At 35.7% G+C, this 21,419-nt stretch overlaps 1 protein-coding gene across 1 annotated transcript in view; it reads right to left on the reverse strand.

Annotated features, from left to right (window-relative positions):
* Positions 1-1,822: 1,822 nt before the first annotated feature.
* LOC132737799 (mucin-2-like) overlaps positions 1,823-21,419 on the reverse strand; it is a 35,332-nt gene continuing 15,735 nt past the window's right edge. The window contains exons 2-6 of the mRNA XM_060725145.1: positions 15,568-15,641; positions 12,655-14,972; positions 9,421-9,474; positions 8,623-8,701; positions 1,823-5,926 (exon numbers count right to left, since the gene is read on the reverse strand). Of these exons, the coding sequence (XP_060581128.1) occupies positions 2,634-5,926; positions 8,623-8,701; positions 9,421-9,474; positions 12,655-14,972; positions 15,568-15,616 (5,793 nt within the window). The 5' untranslated portion in view covers positions 15,617-15,641 and the 3' untranslated portion in view covers positions 1,823-2,633. The remainder of the gene's footprint in view (positions 5,927-8,622; positions 8,702-9,420; positions 9,475-12,654; positions 14,973-15,567; positions 15,642-21,419) is intronic.

Below are 21,419 nucleotides of genomic sequence, written 5' to 3' on the forward strand. Positions count from 1 at the left end.
ACGACGACGACAAAGACGGAGATGATGATTATGATGATGATGATGATGATGACGACGACGAAGAGCTTTTGTTAAGCTTGTTATTTCGTATTTTTTAACATCTGTATCATTGTTTCATCTGTTATCTTGGCAGTTATATCTGCAAGATAAGTAATATCTTTTTACGGTATTAATATGACACAATCAATCAACTTTGAAACATTTTTATTTAATTTGTTATTTGCGTTTAGTAAAGAGACGTTACAAATTAGATTTTATGTATCATTTTATTGATTTATTTTTTTTGAAGTAAAATAAATGGTTATGAATAATGAATACATTATATTGAAAGATTATTAATAATTTACTGACTTTTTTCCAGTTAATTTTAAAATCATAATCGTCGGTCAATATGACAATTGAATTTTTAAAATTTATATAATATAAACATAGTAATAAACGTAATAACTCAGTATTAAAATAGCACATAAAAGAAAGAAAAAAAATCATAAAAGATGAAGAAAAAGACATATTAAAATAGAGATTACAATTATTGTATTAAAAAAAAAACAATTATGCTCAACATGATTAACATGACTGAGCATAATTAAATTTAATCAGTGTCATAATAGTGAACAGATATCTTAAGATACATGTATTTAATGATGGGGACTTCGCTAATAGTGATTACATAATATGGGTCAATAAACAAGTGTGGTGTTGACCATGCGTTACACAAATGAATTATAAATGATTGTATATGCCCGTTGCCATTGATAATCACGATATTACATTGATGAACATAAAAAACTAACAATTATAATTATAAATTAAAATGTTGTAATTTAAAAAAGATGACTGATGCATATATTTTGGCAAAGTCGGCATGAAATATCGTCAATCATCGATAAAGATAATAATATAAAAATACTACATGTATTTAATTACCATTTAATTGTTCAATACTTTTATTTGAAAATCTTATCTTTTTAGATTTTGTCATCATTTGCTATACTTTCAGGCCGGATTAATTTTTCTTTGATCTATGTTAGTCTTTACGATATTGATGCAGCATTTGTTTATCAAATAATGAAAAAAAAAACAACAACAACAAAATAAAACAACATAACAAACCGCTGTGAAATTAATCAATTAACATACTTCCCGTATTTAATATCAATCATGATCCCTATTGTGTTAATAAGGTTTTTCTCTGATTTGACCAGGCGACCATATTTTTTATTCCAATCTGACCTGTGTATCATTACGATAAATATTCTGACAAAATAAAACTCAATCAAAAATGTGGCCTGTAATGTGTTAACAAGAATCTTTTTTATTTGACCTGGTGACACATTTTTGCCAAAGATGACTCATATTCAATGTCACTTGATGTATAATCAATATAAATATTTTGACAAACTTTGTTGAAGATAAAATCAAAATTGTGTCTTCTAGTTTACAAGCAAGTTTTTCCCATTTGATCTGGTGACCTAGTTTTTGACCCAAAATAATTCAGGGTTCGACTGTATCGAATGTGAGCAAAGTCGATGACTGTGACCTCTTGAGTGTAAATTTGATGTTTTTCTTTTATCCATATTTAAACTCATCAAATATATTATAAATATGAACAGTGTGACAAAATTAATGAAAATCCAATGAAAACCATAACCTCTAAAAATTTAACAAACTCAAAATGTAAACGCCAATACATTGAAATGTTAATAGTTCACGCACAGGTGAAATCAAAGAAACATTAAAAAAAAAGTAAAAAAGTAAAAAAAAAAAAAAAAAAAAAAAAAAAAAAAAAAAAAAAAAAAAAAAAAAAAAAAACACGAATATTAAGATCGTTATTTAGCAACAGTTTAATTACTTTTTGCAGTGCGAATATGTACAACTCCACATGCTTTACATAAGTAGAATTTTAAGATGTACAAATGATTTTGTTCGTATAAACTGCTTAATACAAGGATGTGATTGAATACCGCAACGCCCTTTATATAAAAATATCTGAGCTACATCATGTAAAATGAAATCTTAGTTTAACAGTATAAAGAAAGACGAACACATGAAAGAAAAAATGCATCATCATAACAAACTCTAAGATAATGCATTATTAACTAAATATATGTGATATTTACGTCTTCTCGTGTATTTTAGACTGAATACTGCTAAAATCATGTTAAGAAAATATCCGACTAATATGATTGTGTGTGTGCGTGTGCGCGTGTGTGTGTTTAAGTGCGTGCGCGTGCGCGCGCGTGTGTGTGCGTGTGCGCGTGTGCGTGTGTGTGTGTGCGTGCTTACACGCGCGAGCGCGTGTGTGTGATTCAAGCCACTCCGACAAATGGTCGCATATGGTGAAATTCTAGCTTAACTGGTCGATGATGACGTCAGGTGCCTATCGTGAGTCTGACATGAGCGGGCTCAGGAGTAGAACATCCGACCTTCTCTAAGCTAGAAGAAAGTATCCAGGTCCCTAACTGGATTCAAATACACAGCAATTAGGGGCAAGTTGTTTGATTTGTCTGTATGTCACTCAAGCTAAATTTTGGAGTTTCTTAAAGTGTCCACGGGAGCATAAACTTGAGGTGAGTGGCGACTCGAGATGTAACCATGAACAGTTATTATGGCTCCCAAAATCAAAGTTTCATTCAGAGAATATTAAATATCAGGAAAATGCAACAGATATTTGAGCCGAGGGAAAAGTCAAAATTGATCGTGCCTGAATTGATATAATCTTTTGACTCATTGTCTGTTGAGGCAATTACATTAATTTGGCCACGTGACATAGCATCGGTAACTTTCGCATTGAACAGCGTATTGTTTTGTTCAACGTAAGTACTTGTTGTTGTTGCTGCATCAGTAAGCGGTGTTGATATTGACGATGAAGCAGAATATACCGGAACGGTGGTTATCATCGTGCTCGGTAGAGTTTTAGAAGAGAATGATTTTATCTTTGACATTAGTGGAACTTGTGGTGATATTAAAAACGATGATGTAACTGATTTTGACAATACTGTAACTAACGATGACATTGTACAAGAGGATGTGATTTCTTTTATAATTTTTGTGTCTTGTATTGAGATGGACGAAGACGGTGTTATTGATCGTAACGATATTTCATTTAAGGATTGAATCGTTGAAGACAATGAAATTGATTGTGATGGTAACGTAAATGAAGATGATATTGTAAAAGGTGTGGTTGAAAGTGATGTTGCTGTTTCTTGTGTTGACATGGTAGATGGAAGTGTTGTTGATTGTGTCAATATTGTAACTGGTATTAGAGTATTCGATGTTGACATGGTAGATGATGGCGTTGTTGATTTTGACGAGGTCGTTGCAGGTGTTTGCATGGTAGATGATGGCGTTATTGATTGTGATGAGACAGTTACAGGTATTGACATGGTAGATGATGGCGTTATTGATTGTGACAAGGTCGTTACAGGGGTTGACATGGCAGATGATGGCGTTATTGATTGTGACGAGGTCGTTGCAGGTATTGACATGGTAGATGATGGCGTTATTGATTGTGATGAGACTGTTACAGGTATTGACAAGGTAGACGATGGCGTTATTGATTGTGATAGCGTAATTGATTGTGACGAGGTTGTTACAGGTATTGTCATGGTAGATGATGGCGCTATTGATTGTGATGAGGTTGTTAAAGGTATTGACAAGGTAGATGATGACGTTATTGATTGTGATGAGACTGTAACAGGTGTTGACATGGTAGATGATGGCGTTATTGATTGTGATGAGGCTGTTTCAGGTGTTGACATGGTAGGCGATGGCATTATTGATTGTGATGAGGCTGTATCAGGTGTTGACAAGGTAGACGATGGCGTTATTGATTGTGATGAGGCTGTAACAGGTGTTGACATGGTAGATGATGGCGTTATTGATTGTGATGAGTCTGTTACAGGTGTTGACATGGTAGATGGCGTTATTGATTGTGATGAGGCCGTTACAGGTGTTGACATGGTAGATGATGGCGTTATTGTTTGTGATGAGACTGTTACAGGTGTTGACATGGTAGATGATTGCGTTATTGATTGTGATGAGCCTGTTATAGGTGTTGACATGGTAGATGATGACGTTATTGATTGTGACGAGGCCGTTACAGGTATTGACATGGTAGATGATGACGCTTTTGATTGTGACGTGGTTGTTACAGGTGCTGACAAGGCAGATGATGGCGTTATTGATTGTGATGTGGCTGTTATAGGTGTTGACATGGTAGGTGATTGCGTTATTGATTGTGATGAGGCTGTAACAGGTGTTGACATGGTAGATGGTGGCGTTATTGATTGTGATGAGACCGTTACAGGTGTTGATATGGTAGATGATGGCGTTATTGATTGTGATGAGACCGTTACAGGTGTTGACATGGTAGATGGTGGCGTTATTGATCGGGATGAGACCGTTACACGTGTTGACATGGTAGATGATGGCATTATTGATTGTGACGAGGCCGTTACAGGTGTTGACATGGTAGGTGATTGCGTTATTGATCGTGATGAGGTTGTTACAGGTGTTGACATGGTAGATGATGGCTTTATTGATTGTGACAAGGCCGTTACAGGTGTTGACATGATAGATGATGGCGTAATTGATTGTGACGAGGCAGTTACAGGTTTTGACATGGTAGGTGATTGCGTTATTGATTGTGACGAGGCTGTTACAGATATTGACATGATAGATGATGGCGTTATTGATTGTGATGAGACCGTTACAGGTGTTGATATTGTAGATGATGCCGTGATTGATTGTGATGAGGCTGTAACAGGTGTTGACATGGTAGATGACGGCATTATTGATTGTGGTGAGGGTGTTACTTGTGTCGACATGGAAGAATTTAGTGTTTTTGATTGTGAGGATTTTGTTTCTGGTTTTGACCAGATTTTTGATGTTGTTGATGTCGTTGTTGATGGTTGAGATGATAATGATGATGATGACACTAATGGTGGTAAATTACATAACTGAGGCAAAATAATGCGAGTAAAATCATATGGATTTGAATATATCATATCATTATCTTGATCATCTTGTATATTAAATTTTCCATCCAAACACATGACGAACATTAAAGATTTGACGCTAGTGCCATGACAAGTCCATTCCAATGCCGTGGCATGAGGTAGATTACCATGACTGTTGAGGCCATTTAGAGTCAAAGTACTAGAATTATACTCTGGTATTATACAGTCACATAAGCATCCCATTTCTGTGGTATCCCACTGACCTGATATACACTCCGCAGCATTTGGTCCAAAATGTGTAGCTACACCTTCTTTACAATTAATAAAGAGATAAACACCAAACGTTTGTAACTCTGAAATACACGGCGAGTCTGTATTTGGGTATGGTGGACACTGCACGTCTTCACATGTTGGCCTCAACCCCCATTCACCATTAGCTTGACATTTAACTTGTGATGGTCCTAGGAGAGTCGTCCCATCAAGGCACGTGACCTCTACGACACTACCATAGTGATTTCTTTCAATATAAGAGTTATCCTGGAATAAATCTGCGTCTTGTATTGACCCGAATTCCCCACAATCCCTTGCGGTACATGTCGGTGGCGTTGAAGGTAGCCACTCCCCATCTATGCGACATAGCATTTTATTTTGCCCGGCCATCGCATAGCCTTCATTACAAGCAAATTGAATAATTGTACCAACTTCGTATGTTGGCGTGTTCTCTAATCGTCCGTTTTCTGGTGTTTCAACATGCGAACAGTAAATTTGTTCACACCGGAAGTTTCCGTCCGTCCATGTTGTACCGGTACAAGTGTAATAGCGGCTGGTTCCCACTGGATTATATCCAAGTTCACAATCATAGCGTATGGTGGTATCTTGTTGATAAGGCGAAATACCAGTAACGTTGTTAGTAGCATTCGGAATACTTGGTGGATCCCCGCAATCTGCTTTGGTGACTGATATCGCTACGATGTAAGAAAAGAACATAATTATTACATCTTTATAAGATAGAAAATGATGAAACAGAGATATATGATGTAGGTTATTTCTGTTTATCATATACGATAAGATGAAAGTAAACAGAATTTAAATATGGACTCTATGTGAAACAGAAAATGAATCAACAACTTCATACTGCAGCTTTTCAATTTTGAGTTTACACCTTTTCGTTGTAAATGGGAGGGGTTATTGTATTACAAAGCCAAATTCTATGTCAATGTCAAACATACAAAATGCACATCATAATTTGCAACAAAAATGTTTATCAAAATGTAAGATGCTATTATCAGATCCCCTCACGAACTAATTGGATTTGTAAGAAATGCCTTTATTAAAGCATCAGGGCCTATTTCTTTTACAAAACAACAACTGTACAAATGCTGCGTATGCAAGGCTGTGTATCTGTTAAGTTGTTGTAAGCATTTTGGATAACTGGTGGACTTTCACACTCTCCTTTGATGCATACTGCTCCTGAAAATGTTATATTAATATACAAATATACAAACTGAGTTACTTTGTTCCGTTTGAATGTTCATGTTTTTTCTCTAATTCTATTGAAAGTAAAGAAATATATTTTGTCCAGTCTTTCGTTTATTCAACATATACATATACCTAATAGAAGGGTAATGAAAGTCTGTAATTATTTAAAGACAATGACCATTGTCTTTTAACATTATTAAACATATATACGATCTTAGCAGAAATAAGAAAACTGGCCGTACTGCCTCTTATAGCTTTTATACATTTTTTTGTGTGTATTTGATACACATTACGCAGAGCTATACTGGAAATCAATTGATACTTCAGAAGAAATTCCTGATGAGAGATATGATTTACACTGAGAGGATGTTTTATCTAGACCTTTGGTTAATCAGCTACATTTTTTTTAATGAATTGATCAATTTAGGTTATATTTCGGATATTTATTACTACACATAAGATGCATACTTCTGTAGAATTTTATTTAAATCACATTTCGATAAAATGTCAAACTTAACAGAAAAAAACAGTCTTATAAAAAGTCAAAGTCGCAAAATGGCGGCAAAATAACAATGTGAAAAGTCACTCAACAATATCACTTAACTGTCCTGGTAAAACTCTCTGGTTTAATATTTGGTGTGACCACCTCTAGCTCTCAGTAAGTGAGCACATCGTTGTCTCATCGACATAACATAGTTTGAAATAGTCTGCTGAGGAATGTTGGCCCATTCTTGGATCAGCATCTGCTCTTACTGAACAAGATTTGCGGGCGGATTCGGTCCGCTCCAAACACGGCGGCCAAGTTCATCCCACAAATGCTCAATGGGGTTCATGTCCGGGGATTAAGACGGCCATGGAAGAACTCTCACTTGTTGCTGTCGTAGAAGCCTCTCCGTGGTCGCATCTGTGTGCGGGGTCGCCCCATCCTGCATCAGAACCATACCTCGCCCACCGGCACGCAGGTGAGGAATGGCCTCCGGAATCAGAATCTCCTGTTGATATTTCAAAGCGTTGAGATTACCACGGATGACTACGAGGTTGGTCTTAGTATGAAAGGAAATCCCAGCCCAAACCATCACCGATCCCCCCACCGTAGTGGTCACGATCGTGAACGCAGCTGTCGTTTAAACGCTCGCCTCGACGCCTATAGACGCGCATCCTGCCGTCACTGTTTTTCAAGTTGAAACGGCTTTCGTCTGTGAATAAGACGTTGGCCCATTCAGCACGAGTCATTCTCTGGTGACGGCGGGCCCATTGCTCACGTCTTCGGCGATGTACGTCGGTAAGTACAAGGCCACGAAACGGCCTCCTTGCTCTTATACCATGATCACGGAGGCGGTTAAGTACCGTTTTCTGGCTTATTGATCTGTTATTGTTATGAGTGCCTATCGTCTTCCTGGCGGTTGAAGCTGCAGTTCTAAAACGGTTGTTAAGGTGATCAGCAACAATCTGTGCATCTTGTGCTGGAGTTGTCACTTTTCTGCGAGGTTGCCTGCGCTCATCTTCAACACGACCTGTGCGCTGGAACTTGGTGAAGAGGTTGGTGATTGTAGAGACATGCCTGCCAAAAATTCGAGCAACCTGCAGAGAGAACAGAAGTCATGCAACTTCATATCATATCTGTACATTTTCTAAGCTATAAATGCTAAAATAATTTGATTAAATATTGTTATTTACAATAAATTATTTCACGAAGAATGATTTAATACCATATTTAGATGAACAGAATATTTTAATGATGAATACCTGTACTCGGGATGATCCAGCCTGTAACATGCCAATTGCGCGAGCGCGTTCTGCATTGTTCATACGCGGCATTTCAGCAGTTCTATCACTAAAATGTTTTTTTTTGGTATGATTTTTGCTATAGAATACTGATTTGATAAGAAAAATCGATTTTGACCACTGAATTCACAAAATCTCGTGCATAATTATAAAACTACACATGAAAGCACGTGCAAATTAGAATATCGTCACGGTCGATGATTTTCATGATTTTTAAAAAGCATTGGCCATGTAATTAATTAATGCAAATAATAAAGTCCATACCTTTTACCATTATTGAATAATTTTAATTTAAAAAAGGTCTAGTTAGATCATCCTTTCAGTGTAGTTTCTATTTTTTCAACACATGTATAATATCCTTTTGATAATGTTCACTTGAGTTTAGTTTATTTCTCACCTAACAAAGATGCCAGCATGACTTTACAAACACCAAGCAATGCCATCTTGTCTTCTGTCTGTTTACAGTTTTTCTTAACCTGTAAACAATTCATAGACATTGGCCGAATAGATACCATCTGAAATATGTTACGGGATATTTGCAAAACTCGGGTATGAAAATGTCAGCTACGACTGTATGTTAACTATCTTGACTTTAGTTTATTTTCAAGAGCAGAGAACAAAATGAATACACGTACAAGTTAAACTGTATAATTATTAACATTTACAAATAAGCAAACTTTTCTATTGTTCCTCAAAAATGTTTTGATTTCAAAGAGTTTATGTTTGAAATATTTGATTCTTTAGTATCATCTAGTTAATGCTCGGGGCGAAATCACGCTAATAAGCGGAGAGTGCGCTATATTTCGGATGGTATCTATTAAATTTTCCCCGCGCCCCTGCTACTTATCGGGTTTTCTCTCCGCTCCCCCGCTATTTTAACTTGATAATTCTCAACTTTTCGCTTGGCGAGTTTGCGGGGCGGAATCCGGCTATTAAGCGTAGGTCGCGAGGCGAAGTTTTATTGTTTTCGCTTCACGCCCCGCTGTTTTATTTCTTTAATATCGCTCCGCGCCCCCAATCATCGTATTTTCGCTCCGTGCCCCGCCAAAATTAATAGGCGTGGAGCCGATCTCCCGTAATTTATATCTGGAAAACTTCCTGATATTAAAGAATCTACAGTCCGTTTAAAGAAATAGAAATATGTAAACAGAGGGTGAAAATTCCAGAGAAAATTATTTAAGAAAAATATACTTACTGTAAAATAAGCACGTTGTGTTTTTACATATATATCCTCTATACTAGTGCCAAAGGATAATTACTTTTTTTCCAGCCCTGTAAGGCTTGAAATTCGAGCACACTGTACAAAATTCAAACCTGGACAAATTCATTGTACAAAGGTAGAAAGTTAAGAGGACGCTATCTATGTTTAGCGGTTTGACAATTTTGTCATTGTACGCACTTATGATAAAGTGGTGACGCAAAGATTGCATAGAAAAATAAGTTAATATATCCGTTACTTGAAAAGTATGGTCATATAACCGGATGTTGTTGCAAGCTGCCAGCCGGTTATTAAAAGTATATACATCGTCACGTTAAAGAGAGGCCTTACAATTGCATATTTTTTTTTCGTTTTTTTTCTTCATCCTAAAAACAAGCAAAGTCGTTGAGCGTATATCCCTCGCCGAGTACTGGTTAATACTTACACAACAACTGGTGATATGAGGCTTTATTTACATAAATTTGGCATGCAAATTACCTTTTCGTATTGATGGTTCCCATAAAGTATTGTTGAAATCAATCCAACAGTTGAAAAGAAATAACAATATTACTGTATTTGCTTTCTGTTCAACTAATCAAGGACCATAACTCTATATTGAAGGGTCTGACCGGAACAAGGCAATGCTTGTTCCAATAAAGTTCATTGAATTCCAGCCAGTACATGCAGAGTGATAGCGAGGAAACGATTATTGCTCTATATGCATACTGCATAACTTATCAAGGGCCATAACTCTGTGTTTAAGGGTATGATTGCAACAAGGTGACGATATAAGCTCCCATAAACAAATCTCCATATCTCCACATACATTGCACGGGTCATTGGTGTTCCATACATGTTTAAACCTTCAATAGTGATCATCGTATCTTGGAGATAAACACTTTCAGCCACTAGAATCTTATGTTTGAATGGAAGCTTTTTGAAAAATGAGTTTATTTCTCTAATATTTTCTTCCCTATCTCGACTTTTATTTCCAAAATATATTTCCACTTGAAAATGCTGAGAAATCACCAGAGTCAATCAGTATATCACCCTTTGGTATTGATTCTACAACATCAACATTTTCTGGTTGGAGAACATTGCGTTGAAGACCAATGAATGAAGAAGACACGTAAAAATATCTTGAATTAGATACTGGTTTATTTGTCAATGAGCACATGTGTATGCGTTTTATTAAAGAGATACATGTATATTTTATGACTCTTTTAAACAATGAAAAAAATAAATGCACTAATATAAGACAAAAGTTCAAGTTATATGTAGTATTTACAAAAACTTTTATTTTATTTTCGCTCGCTTCTTATTTATGATTATCCGAAGTTGCAAAGAATGTCATCTAATCGAATGCCATTTAAACGTGCTTTATAGAAGTTGTCTTTCTTTATACCGTTTATACAAATGTATTATCGGATAAGAATGAAAATAATGTAACATTTATTTTCGATGAACACATCAATCAACATATCATCAGTTAATTATGGATATACTTATCAGTTCTGCAAACCATTATAAAACAAGAGGGCTATGGTGACTCTCATTTGCTCACGTGAATCTAATTCAAGTTTACTATAGACATCCTGGAAGAAAAGAATGGTCAATTCCTAAGAAAACAATGATTTTTCGATGGGATAGCATGGTTTTGCATGGCTTTCCTTTGATTTGATCTTATGACCTACTTTTTGATCCAAGATGACCGAAATAATGTCAAATTTAAACCCCACTTATGCATATCACTGAGAGAAACATTCTGCCAAAATCGATGCAGGCCTAGTAAAAATTGCAAACTTTAGAATAGGGACAATTTAATCTTGAGAGCTTGTTTTGACCCTAGATTACCATTTTTTAAGCATAACTTGTATATCATTGAAACAAACATTGTATCAGAATCGTGACCCATATTGTGTAAACAAGTTTATCTCGAATTTGACCTGGCAACAATGTTTTGGATTCCAATCTGACTTGTTTTCGTGAAACTCAATCAACATTGTGGCCTGGCGATATACACTTTTACTAAATATGATCCGAGATGACTCATATTCAATGCCACTTGATATATAATTAATATAAATACTTCGCTAAAGTTTTTTGGAGATCAAATTAAAATTGTGATTTTTTGTATGTTAGCAAGTTTTTTGTATTTGTTTCTATTTGATCTGGTGACTTAGTTTTTGAGCTAAAATAATTCTTATTCAAACATGCTCGTATATCATCGGGACATTTTGACAAAGTTCGATAAGTGTAAATTCAATGCTTTTCTTTTATTTGATCTTGTCCCAAGTTGATCCATATTTAAAAATTCTCATCAAAGATGAATTATAAAATTAGTATGATCATTCTGACAAAGTTTAATGAAAATCCCGTGAAAACCATGACCCCTTAAGTGTTAACAACCCAAAATATAAACGCCATGCAGATCATTGACCAATTTTAATAGTTAGCTTGAGCTATTGCTTAATCATAGTAACAGTTAAAAACAAAACCGAAAATTAAGATCATTATTTAGCAACATTTTAATTCCTTTTGCTGTGCGAATGAGTACAACTCCGCATGCTTTACTTAAGTAGAAATTTAAGATGGACAAATGATTTGTTTATGTATAAACTGCAACGCCCTTTGTATAAAAATATATCATGTAAAATGAAATCTTAGTTTAACAGTATAAAGATAAAAAGACGAGTAGAAAGAAAGAACAAATGAAAGATAGAAAGAAATGGTAATGATAGTAAACTCAAAGATCTATAATGCGTTATTAACTAAATATGTGATATGTGTTGTCGAGTATTTCATACTCAATTCATGTACTGCTTAAATCATGTTAAAAGAATATACATTTGTTGCCATGTACATGAAAGAATCGGGGCTATATGATTTTTTGTATGGTGTTGTCATTCCGACATATAGTCTGATATGGCGACCTTCTAGCTTATCTGGTGGATGATGACGTCAGGTGGAATATTGTGACTTATGAGTCTGACATGAGCAGGCACCTGAGAATAACATCTGACCTTCCGTAAGCTAGAAGAAAGTATCCAAAGTCACTAACTGAATTTGAATACAGAGCGGTTAGGGACAAGTTGTTTGATTTGTCTGTATGTGACCCAAGCTAGATTTTGGAGTCTCTTTAATTGTCCATGGGAGATTCGAGCATATACTTAGAGGTGAGTGGCGACTAGAGATGTAACCATGACATAGTTTTTATGGCTCCCAAAATCAAAGTTTCAGCCAAAGAATATGAAACATCTGAAAAATGCAACAGATACTTGAGCCGAGGAAAAAGTCAAAATGGATCGTGCCTGAATTGATGTAATCTTTTGACTCATTGTCTGTTGATGCAGTTACATTAATTTGGCCACGTGACGTAGACTCAGTAACTTTTGCATTGTACAACGTTTTGTTTTGTACACCATAAGTACCTGTTGTTGTTGTTGCATCATTAAGCGGGGTTGGCAATGACGATGAAGCAGAATATACCGGAACGGTGGTTAACTTTGACGTCATCGTGCTCAAAAGAGATGTAGAAGTCGATAATATTATCTTTGATACTAGTGGAACTTGTGATGATATTATAGACGAGAATGTAACTGATTTTGACAATACTGTAACTGTCGATGGCATTGAAAAAGATGATGTAATTTCTTTTAACATTTTTGTGTCTTGTATTGAGATTGACGAATACGGTGATATTGACCGTGACGATATTTCCTTTAATGATGACATCGTTGAAATTGATTTTGATGGTAATGTAAATAAAGATGATATTGTAAAAGGGTTGGTTGAAAGTGACGAGACTGTTACTTGTGTTGACATGGTAGATGGAAGTGTTGTTGATTGTGTCGATATAGTAAGTGATGTTACTGTTACTGATGTGAACATGGTAGATGATGGCGTAATTGATTGTGATGAGACTGTTACAGGTGTTGACATGGATGATGGCGTTATTGATTGTGACGAGGCCGTTATAGGTGTTGGCATGGTAGATGATGGCGTTATTGAGTGTGATGAGACTGTTAATGATGTTGACATGGTAGATTGTGGTGTTATTGATTGTGACGAGGCCGTTACAGGTGTTGACATGGTAGATGATGGCGTTATTGATTGTGACGAGGCTGTAATAGGTGTTGACATGGTAGATGATGACGTTATTGATTGTGATGAGGCTGTTATAGGTGCTGACATTGTAAATGATGGCGTTATTGATTGTGACGAGACTGTTAAAGTTGTTGACATGGTAGATGATGACGTTATTGATTGTGATGAGGCTGTTACAGGTGATGAAATGGTAGATAATGGCGTTATTGATTGTGATGAGGCTGTTACAGGTGATGAAATGGTAGATGATGGCGTTATTGATTGTGATGAGGCTGTTACAGGTGATGAAATGGTAGATGACAGCATTATTGATTGTGGTGAGACTGTTACTTGTGTCGACATGGAAGAATGTAGTGTTTTTGATTGTGATGATTTTGTTTCTGGTTTTGACCAGATGTCTGATGTTGTTGATGTCGTTGTTGATGGTTGAGATGATACTGATGATGATGACACTAATGATGGTAAATAACATAACTGAGGCAAAATAATGCGAGTAAAATCAGATGGATTTGAATATATCATATCATTATCTTGATCATCTTTTATATGAAAGTTTCCATCCAAACACTTGACGCGCTTTAAAGACAATTTGACGCTAGTGCCATGACACGTCCAATCCAGCTTCGTTGCATGTGGAAGATTACCATGACCGTTGAGGCCATTTAGAGATAAACTACTAGTGTTATAGTCTGGTAGTATACAATCACATGAGCATCCCATTTCCGTGGTATCCCACTGACCTGATATACACTCGGCAGCATTTGGTCCAAAATGTGTACCTACATCTTCCTTACAATTAATAAAGAGATAAACACCGAAAGTTTGTAACTCTGAAATACACGGCGAGTCTGTATTTGGGTATGATGGACACTGCACGTCTTCACATGTTGGCCTCAATCCCCATTCACCATTAGCTTGACATTTAACTTGTGATGGTCCTAGGAGAGTCGTCCCATCAAGGCACGTGACCTCTACGACACTACCATAGTGATTTCTTTCAATAAAAGAGCTATCCTGGAATAAATCTGCGTCTTGTATTGACCCGAATTCCCCACAATCCCTTGCGGTACATGTCGGTGGCGTTGAAGGCAACCACTCACCATCTATGCGACATAGCATTTTGTTTTGCCCGGAGATCGCATGGCCTTCGTTACAAGCAAATTGAATAATTGTACCAACTTCGTATGTTGGGGTGTTCTCTACTCGTCCGTTTTCCGGTGTTTCAACATGCGAACAATAAATTTGTTCACACCGGAAGTTTCCGTCCGTCCATGTTGTACCAGTGCAAGTGTAAAAGCGACTGGTTCCCACTGGATTATATCCGAGTTCACAATCATAGCGTATGGTGGTATCTTGTGGGTAAGGCGAGGTACCAGTTATATTGTTAGTAGCATTCGGAATACTTGGTGGATCCCCGCAATCTGCTTTGGTGACTGATATCGCTATGAGGTAAGAAAAAATATATTTTAGTAAGACATACAGTGACCAAGCAAATAATAAATCTTGATATAGGTTGTTTTTATCTTCCAAATACTGTAATATGAAATTTAACATATTTCAAGTATTGCTGTTTACACAAGGTCCATATGTAAAAAGCAATTGAATCACCATTACCATGTTACATAATTAAACTGAATTTGAATTTGGACCTTCTCGTTGTAAATGCGAGGGGTTATTGTATTGCAAATCCAAATTCTTTGTCAATGCTTGTCAATTACAAAATGTACAAGAAAAAATTTGAAAAATACAAGATGCTTTTATCAGTCCCCCTCCACATCCCCGAACTAATTGGTTTTGTAAGAAATGCATTTAGTAATGCATCAAGACCGATTTCTTTTAAAAGACTGCAGATGAATGTACAAATGCTGTGATATCACTCAACGGAAATTATGGGATTTAGCCTATATAAGGTTATGAACTGCTTCCGGTTCTATAATTTGATAATTAAAATGCGATTTAGCTCATTAATGATTATACGTATATAACAAACAAAAAAACCAAAAATAAAAACTAAAAAAAAACCGGCGCATTACTTACCGACCACGCTGAACAGCATTGCTGCAAAAAGACAACTGGACGACTTCATACTTTACGACTACCTTCACTTTTATCTGAAATGGAGTATAAAAGAACGTAACAAAGGGATAATCAGCTCTGAAAAAAGAAAAAAACCCGTCCAGACCCACCTCTAGGGTGTGATATATTTGCGCTTGTTGATCGAACTCCGCCATCTTGTTTTAATATAGCAAAGTTATCAGAGATTTTTACGTGTTTACATTTGGGTGCATTTCCGAAAATAATTTGAGCCGCGTCATGACAAAACCAACATAATGGGTTTTGCGACCAGCATGGATCCAGACCAGCCTGCGCATCCGCGCAGTCTGATCAGGATCCATGCTGTTCGCTTACAGACCCTATAACAAGTAGAGAAACCGATAGCGAACAGCATGGATCCTGATCAGACTGCGCGGATGCGCATGCTGGTCTTGATCCATGCTGGCCGCAAACGCACTATGTTGGTTTTGTCGTGACGCGGCTCATTTGTTTTCCGATCCATCTCCTGATTCTCGTAACGAATTCATGACAACCTGGCAGCGTGCTTATAGCCGTATCGGTAAATTTTCCATTGTCAAACACGAAAGAAAATACAACATAACGTGCAATAATTGCTTATTTTAGTTTTCGGAAAACTAATAGTTTCGAAAAATAAAAAGGCTTATTCTATCAATCAATTAAATAAAGATCCTTAATTGAACTAAAGAAATTTAACAGAATTACCGTCTTGCAACAGGCTTAAAATACTTTTCATAATAATAATAATAATAATAGTATGAAAATAATAATAATAATACGACTTTTATTAAACGAGAGAACTCATTTGAACAATACATAAATCTTCCATGAGGCCTCCAACCAAGAATAATAACCAAGTTCCGGTTGTATTTATAGACATGCGATTCAAATCACACCAATTGTTACCATTTAAAAGATCAGGTGTAAGAGATTCAACTACTCTGTTTAAGAGATACACCAGAAGTTGAAAGGGTATCATCAGCAAAATATTCCAATGTCTTTTTTGTTGTTGTTTGTTTTTCTTTTCAAAAGACAAAAATAGGTCATTGATATAGATTAAAAACAGTATAGGATCTGGCACTGAACCCTGACGAACACCAGTAGTTCTACATATAAACAGGATCTGTAAGGTAATTGTGTTCTGCTACCTAATACGGAGATTTCATGAAGGATCAAAGTTATGGTATAGAATTTGATTTCTCTCAAGGTATTGCATTAAATGTTAACTGACATGACGTTCAATAATAATTGATATTAAGGGTAGTATGGAAATAAGACTATAATCTTTTTGGTCACTTTAAGAATCCCTTTTATGTAAAATATTTGAAAATGAATTGTTAAGAATGTTAGTGTTAGATATATTGGTAAGTACGGGAGCAAACCTGTGGGCTGATATTTTAGAAACCTTGCACTGAGGCCATCTGAGCCACATGACTTTGTAATATCTAGCGATTTTAATTGGTTATGTATTTTGAAAGGGCTAAGATGCATTTAGTTCAACAAGCTTAGATTTTATAACCATTCTAATTAATGGCATGATGGTATTCGTGTACATTTTGCCAATTGAGTGTTGAATAAATTTGCAGTGATAAAGAGGTCAGTATCTGCCTGGTTGCCACAGTTATCACCATCAATAAAATATGTTTGAACGTTGGATTTGTAACCAGATAATTAATTTACATCAGTCCACAATTTTTTTAACTATTCTGGTCAGTAGTTTTATGATCGATTTTTCTGTAAATGAAAATGTGATGACGATTTTTTTTTTCATTTTAATTTCTCGACAAGTCAAATATTTTTCAGCTTTATGGAAATACGATCGGACAAAAAGTCATAATCGATCATTGAAAGTAATCGAACAACCCTTTTCGATCAATCATCGATTATATAATCGAAATATTATCAATAACAAACTTCGACGGGAGCGATAGCGACAGTAGAATGTTTCTATATTCTGTAGAACAGCTACGGATGAATACTAACATACGTAGTGTCCTCATTATTATCCACATTATTACGTCACTACGCGGTTCTATGAAGTACTATGAGAAATAGAAGGCGGCAATGAACGGAATTCATTATAGTATCGACTTTTTTCTTCTATGAAAATTAACGCACAGAATTTTTAAGAAATACAGCGTTTTCATTGGATGACAAATAAAGTTGGACACTTATAGAAATTAATAGCACATTTCAATGTCACTCTTTTATTACTGATACCTACAATACTTTCTATACAGAAATTGATTGTTTTTGTCTCGCAGCATTTGTGGAAAATTATGACATTCCTTTCATTTAGAATAAAAAAAACCTATATGGCTAGGTTGTGCAAATATCTGGCGTCAAAGTGGCTCAACGTCACACTAAATGGTAGCATTTCAATATTAACCGTCCCTCAAATAAATATGAAATTTCTTATTTACTAAATATATTGAACTTTTTCTCATAAAATTATTTTAACTTATTCAATATATTCAATACAGAACCTACACTCATTCATTATTCACTGTTATGTTTTTTCTTTCAATGAGCGACAGATTGAATAAACACAGTTAATATAATGTGAAGACAACAATACCCAAATATTTCCTGAAAGTTGAGGCTTTATTTCCATTCTGCATTTTATACAAAATTATACATGTGTGATTTAATTGGTAGATAAAGGTTAGTATATTAACAACAAATATATATTATGCCACCAGCTAGAAAGATATTTATTCCCGATGGGGTAGGTTTGTTCAATTATTTATTTCTGAATGTATTAACATTTGTTTTCAGATATCTATCATTTCCTGCATACAAATAATTCATTACCAGCTGTCTGAACAAATGTAAATCCACCAAGTAGAAAAATGCGCTGTACGTTATCATTGATATTTTTGAGCGCCATACGTTATCATTTCCGGAAACTGCCCCGATATGAATATTTACAGCAGTAAATCTGGCCAGAATGGGCATGGATGCTTAGATGACGACCTACTACAACTTTCTTAAGTCAGTGGTTTCAGTTAATATACATATTAGTAAAAGAAAGAAGCCGTACGTTATCAAGATCAAACCGGAGGAAAATTATCTCGCTTCGATTCTAGTGACGCGCATTTCAAAAGAAGTACGGGACGAAACATCATGAAATAAAATCCTGTGTGCCCGGTAAATTGTGGTGAAGGTTATTATACATGTATATACCTTTACACATGAACATCTCGAATTTCAGAGACGAAAAGGAAAAACTTACTTTTCGGCTGCATCCGCCGTCTTGTTTGTTTGGGTAACGAACAGCGTGATTCTCTCCCTTGTCACTGTCAACTATTAACTCCATGGTCACCAATATGCTTTAGTGTCCAGCTTTATTTGTCATCCAATGAAAACGCTGTATTTCTTAAAAAATATGTGCGTTAATTTTCATAGAAGAAAAAAAGTCGATACTATATTGAAATCCGTTCATAGTCGCCTTCTATTTTTCTATGCTTCATAGTACCGCGTAGTGACGTAATCAAGGGCAATATAAAGCTTGACACTAAATATGTTAGTGTTCATCCTTAGCTGTTCTACAGAAATTAGAATTATTCTCCTGTCGCTATCGCTCCCGTCGAAGTTTCTAATTTCTGTAGAACAGCACGGATGAACACATACATATACTTCATATTCATTTGAATGAAAATTATTGTTTCAACCAAAGCTGGCTTTAATTTAGAGTGTTGTTATAATACAGTGAGTCACTTAAGTAACAGCAAGAAAATAAATTACCGATAATCGATTATTAAACTTTGTATTCGATTATCGCTGATCGGTCATATAAACGATCAATTTTCGGTTATATTCGATCATCGTTTAATCCTTACGTACATATCGACATTGATACTAAATACTCCCTTTTTTATTAATTTTGACGACTTTTTTCTTGTTCAAATAAGATTTATAAAAACAATTCGTGGCATTTAATTTATCAGAGTACTTCCATCGCAAAACCGTAACCGTTATCAATATTATACTGTGGCAGTTATCATATTTTCATCATAATATGTATACTGTATGACATACTTTCCTTGTGATTTATTGCGGTTAATATTTATTATGTTATTCAATGTCAGTAGTTGACCTTCCAGCTTGGCAAGCTTGCAGGATTCGAACCCATGCCGGTAAGGGGATTTGTCATGGTCGATGTCCTCCGCGCAAAGAAATTAGTCCCAACTTTTTACATTAAAGCAGGCATTTAATCATTTTGTATTTTGTAATATCAAACGATACTCTTCAATCTGAAACGCCCTTCCTTTTTTTTTTAACAAAAGAACCATCTAGCATGTTTTTCTAGATTTTTTAAAATTTTATTTCCCGACAATTTTATAGTCATTTGACGACATTCCAGTTGAAATGGAGAAGACCTGATATACCCTTAGCCTAAGCATGTTATTACGAGCAAGAGCGAGTACAAGAGTGGAAAAATCGACCTCCTGTAATGTATAGCTGGAAAACTTCCCCATATAAAATAATCTTAAGTCCTTGACATGATTCGAATATGCAACATGGGCTTTTTAAGCAACATAAATATGGAAACTGAGACTGCAAATTCCAAGGAAAATAGATTTAGAAAAAATACACTTACCGTAAAAATAAGTACAGTGTGTTTTTACATATATATCCAATCCGTCATTAATATCGGAAAAAAAGTTCGACTTCAAACAGTTTGTTATCCTCCTTTCGTATATACTTAAATCATTGACATGTCAATGAGCAATTATAAATAGAAACATACTGTATACGTGACGTAAGATGATGTGATGTATCAACTCACTTCCTTGATGTTAAGCAGTTGATTACAATTAACACATTAACTGCATAAACTGGCAGTGTTTTAGCTTTTGCCACCAGTATAGAACCAGACCAGTTTGCACTTTCTGACTAGCCTTTATAACACAGGGGCTTTTGTTTCCCACTATATACATGATATATATAGCAGTCCATTCAAAGGTTTAGAGATTTCAGTCAGCCATGTACAAACGGTATAGAAGCCAAGGTGTGCAGACTGGCTTGTCTCTATACAGGCAAAGGCTAATTATCTTCGTTTTTCTGCCCTGTGAGGGTTAAAATTCGAACGGACAGTACAAAATTCAAAGCTGGGCAAATTGATTATACAAACTTAGCAGGTTAAAGGGACGCTATCTATGTTTAGCAGTATCTACGCACTAATGATAAAGTGTTGATGCAAAGATTACATGGAAATATAAAGTTTCTATATCCGTTACTTGAAAAGTATTATGTTGTTGCAAGCTGTCAGGCGGTTATTAAAAGTATATATGAGCTGCGTCACGACAAAACCAACGTAATGCCTTTGCGACCAGCATGGATCCAGACCAGCCTGCGCATCCGCGCAGTCTGATCAGTATCCATGCTCTTCGGTAACAAACTCTATTACAAGTAGAGAAACTGATAGCGAACAGCATGGATCCTGATCAGACTGCGCGGGTGCGCAGGCTGGTCTGGATCCATGCTTGTCGCAAACGCACTTTGTTGGTTGCTCAAAAATCGTCACGTAAAAGAGAGACTTAAAAATTTGCATTAATTTTTTTTTTTTTTCGTTTTTCTTCTTTTCCTCCAATCTCGTCCCACTCACTTCCTCTCCTGCCTAAATACGTAAGTAAATATGATAGAAAAGAAGCTTTAAAAAATAGGATTTCTTTTATATTATGATGATATCATATCATCCGTTTGATGAGACATAATGGGCGGAATGAAATATTCAAAATGGCGCCCAAGATGGCGAATGGATAATAAGAGCATTAGGAATATCCCGACGATGTTTATCCTAAGATTGACGG

The sequence above is a fragment of the Ruditapes philippinarum genome, unplaced genomic scaffold (assembly GCF_026571515.1).
Source record: "Ruditapes philippinarum isolate M1 unplaced genomic scaffold, ASM2657151v2 ctg5113_1_1_1_1, whole genome shotgun sequence".
NCBI classification, from domain to species: Eukaryota; Metazoa; Mollusca; class Bivalvia; order Venerida; family Veneridae; genus Ruditapes; species Ruditapes philippinarum.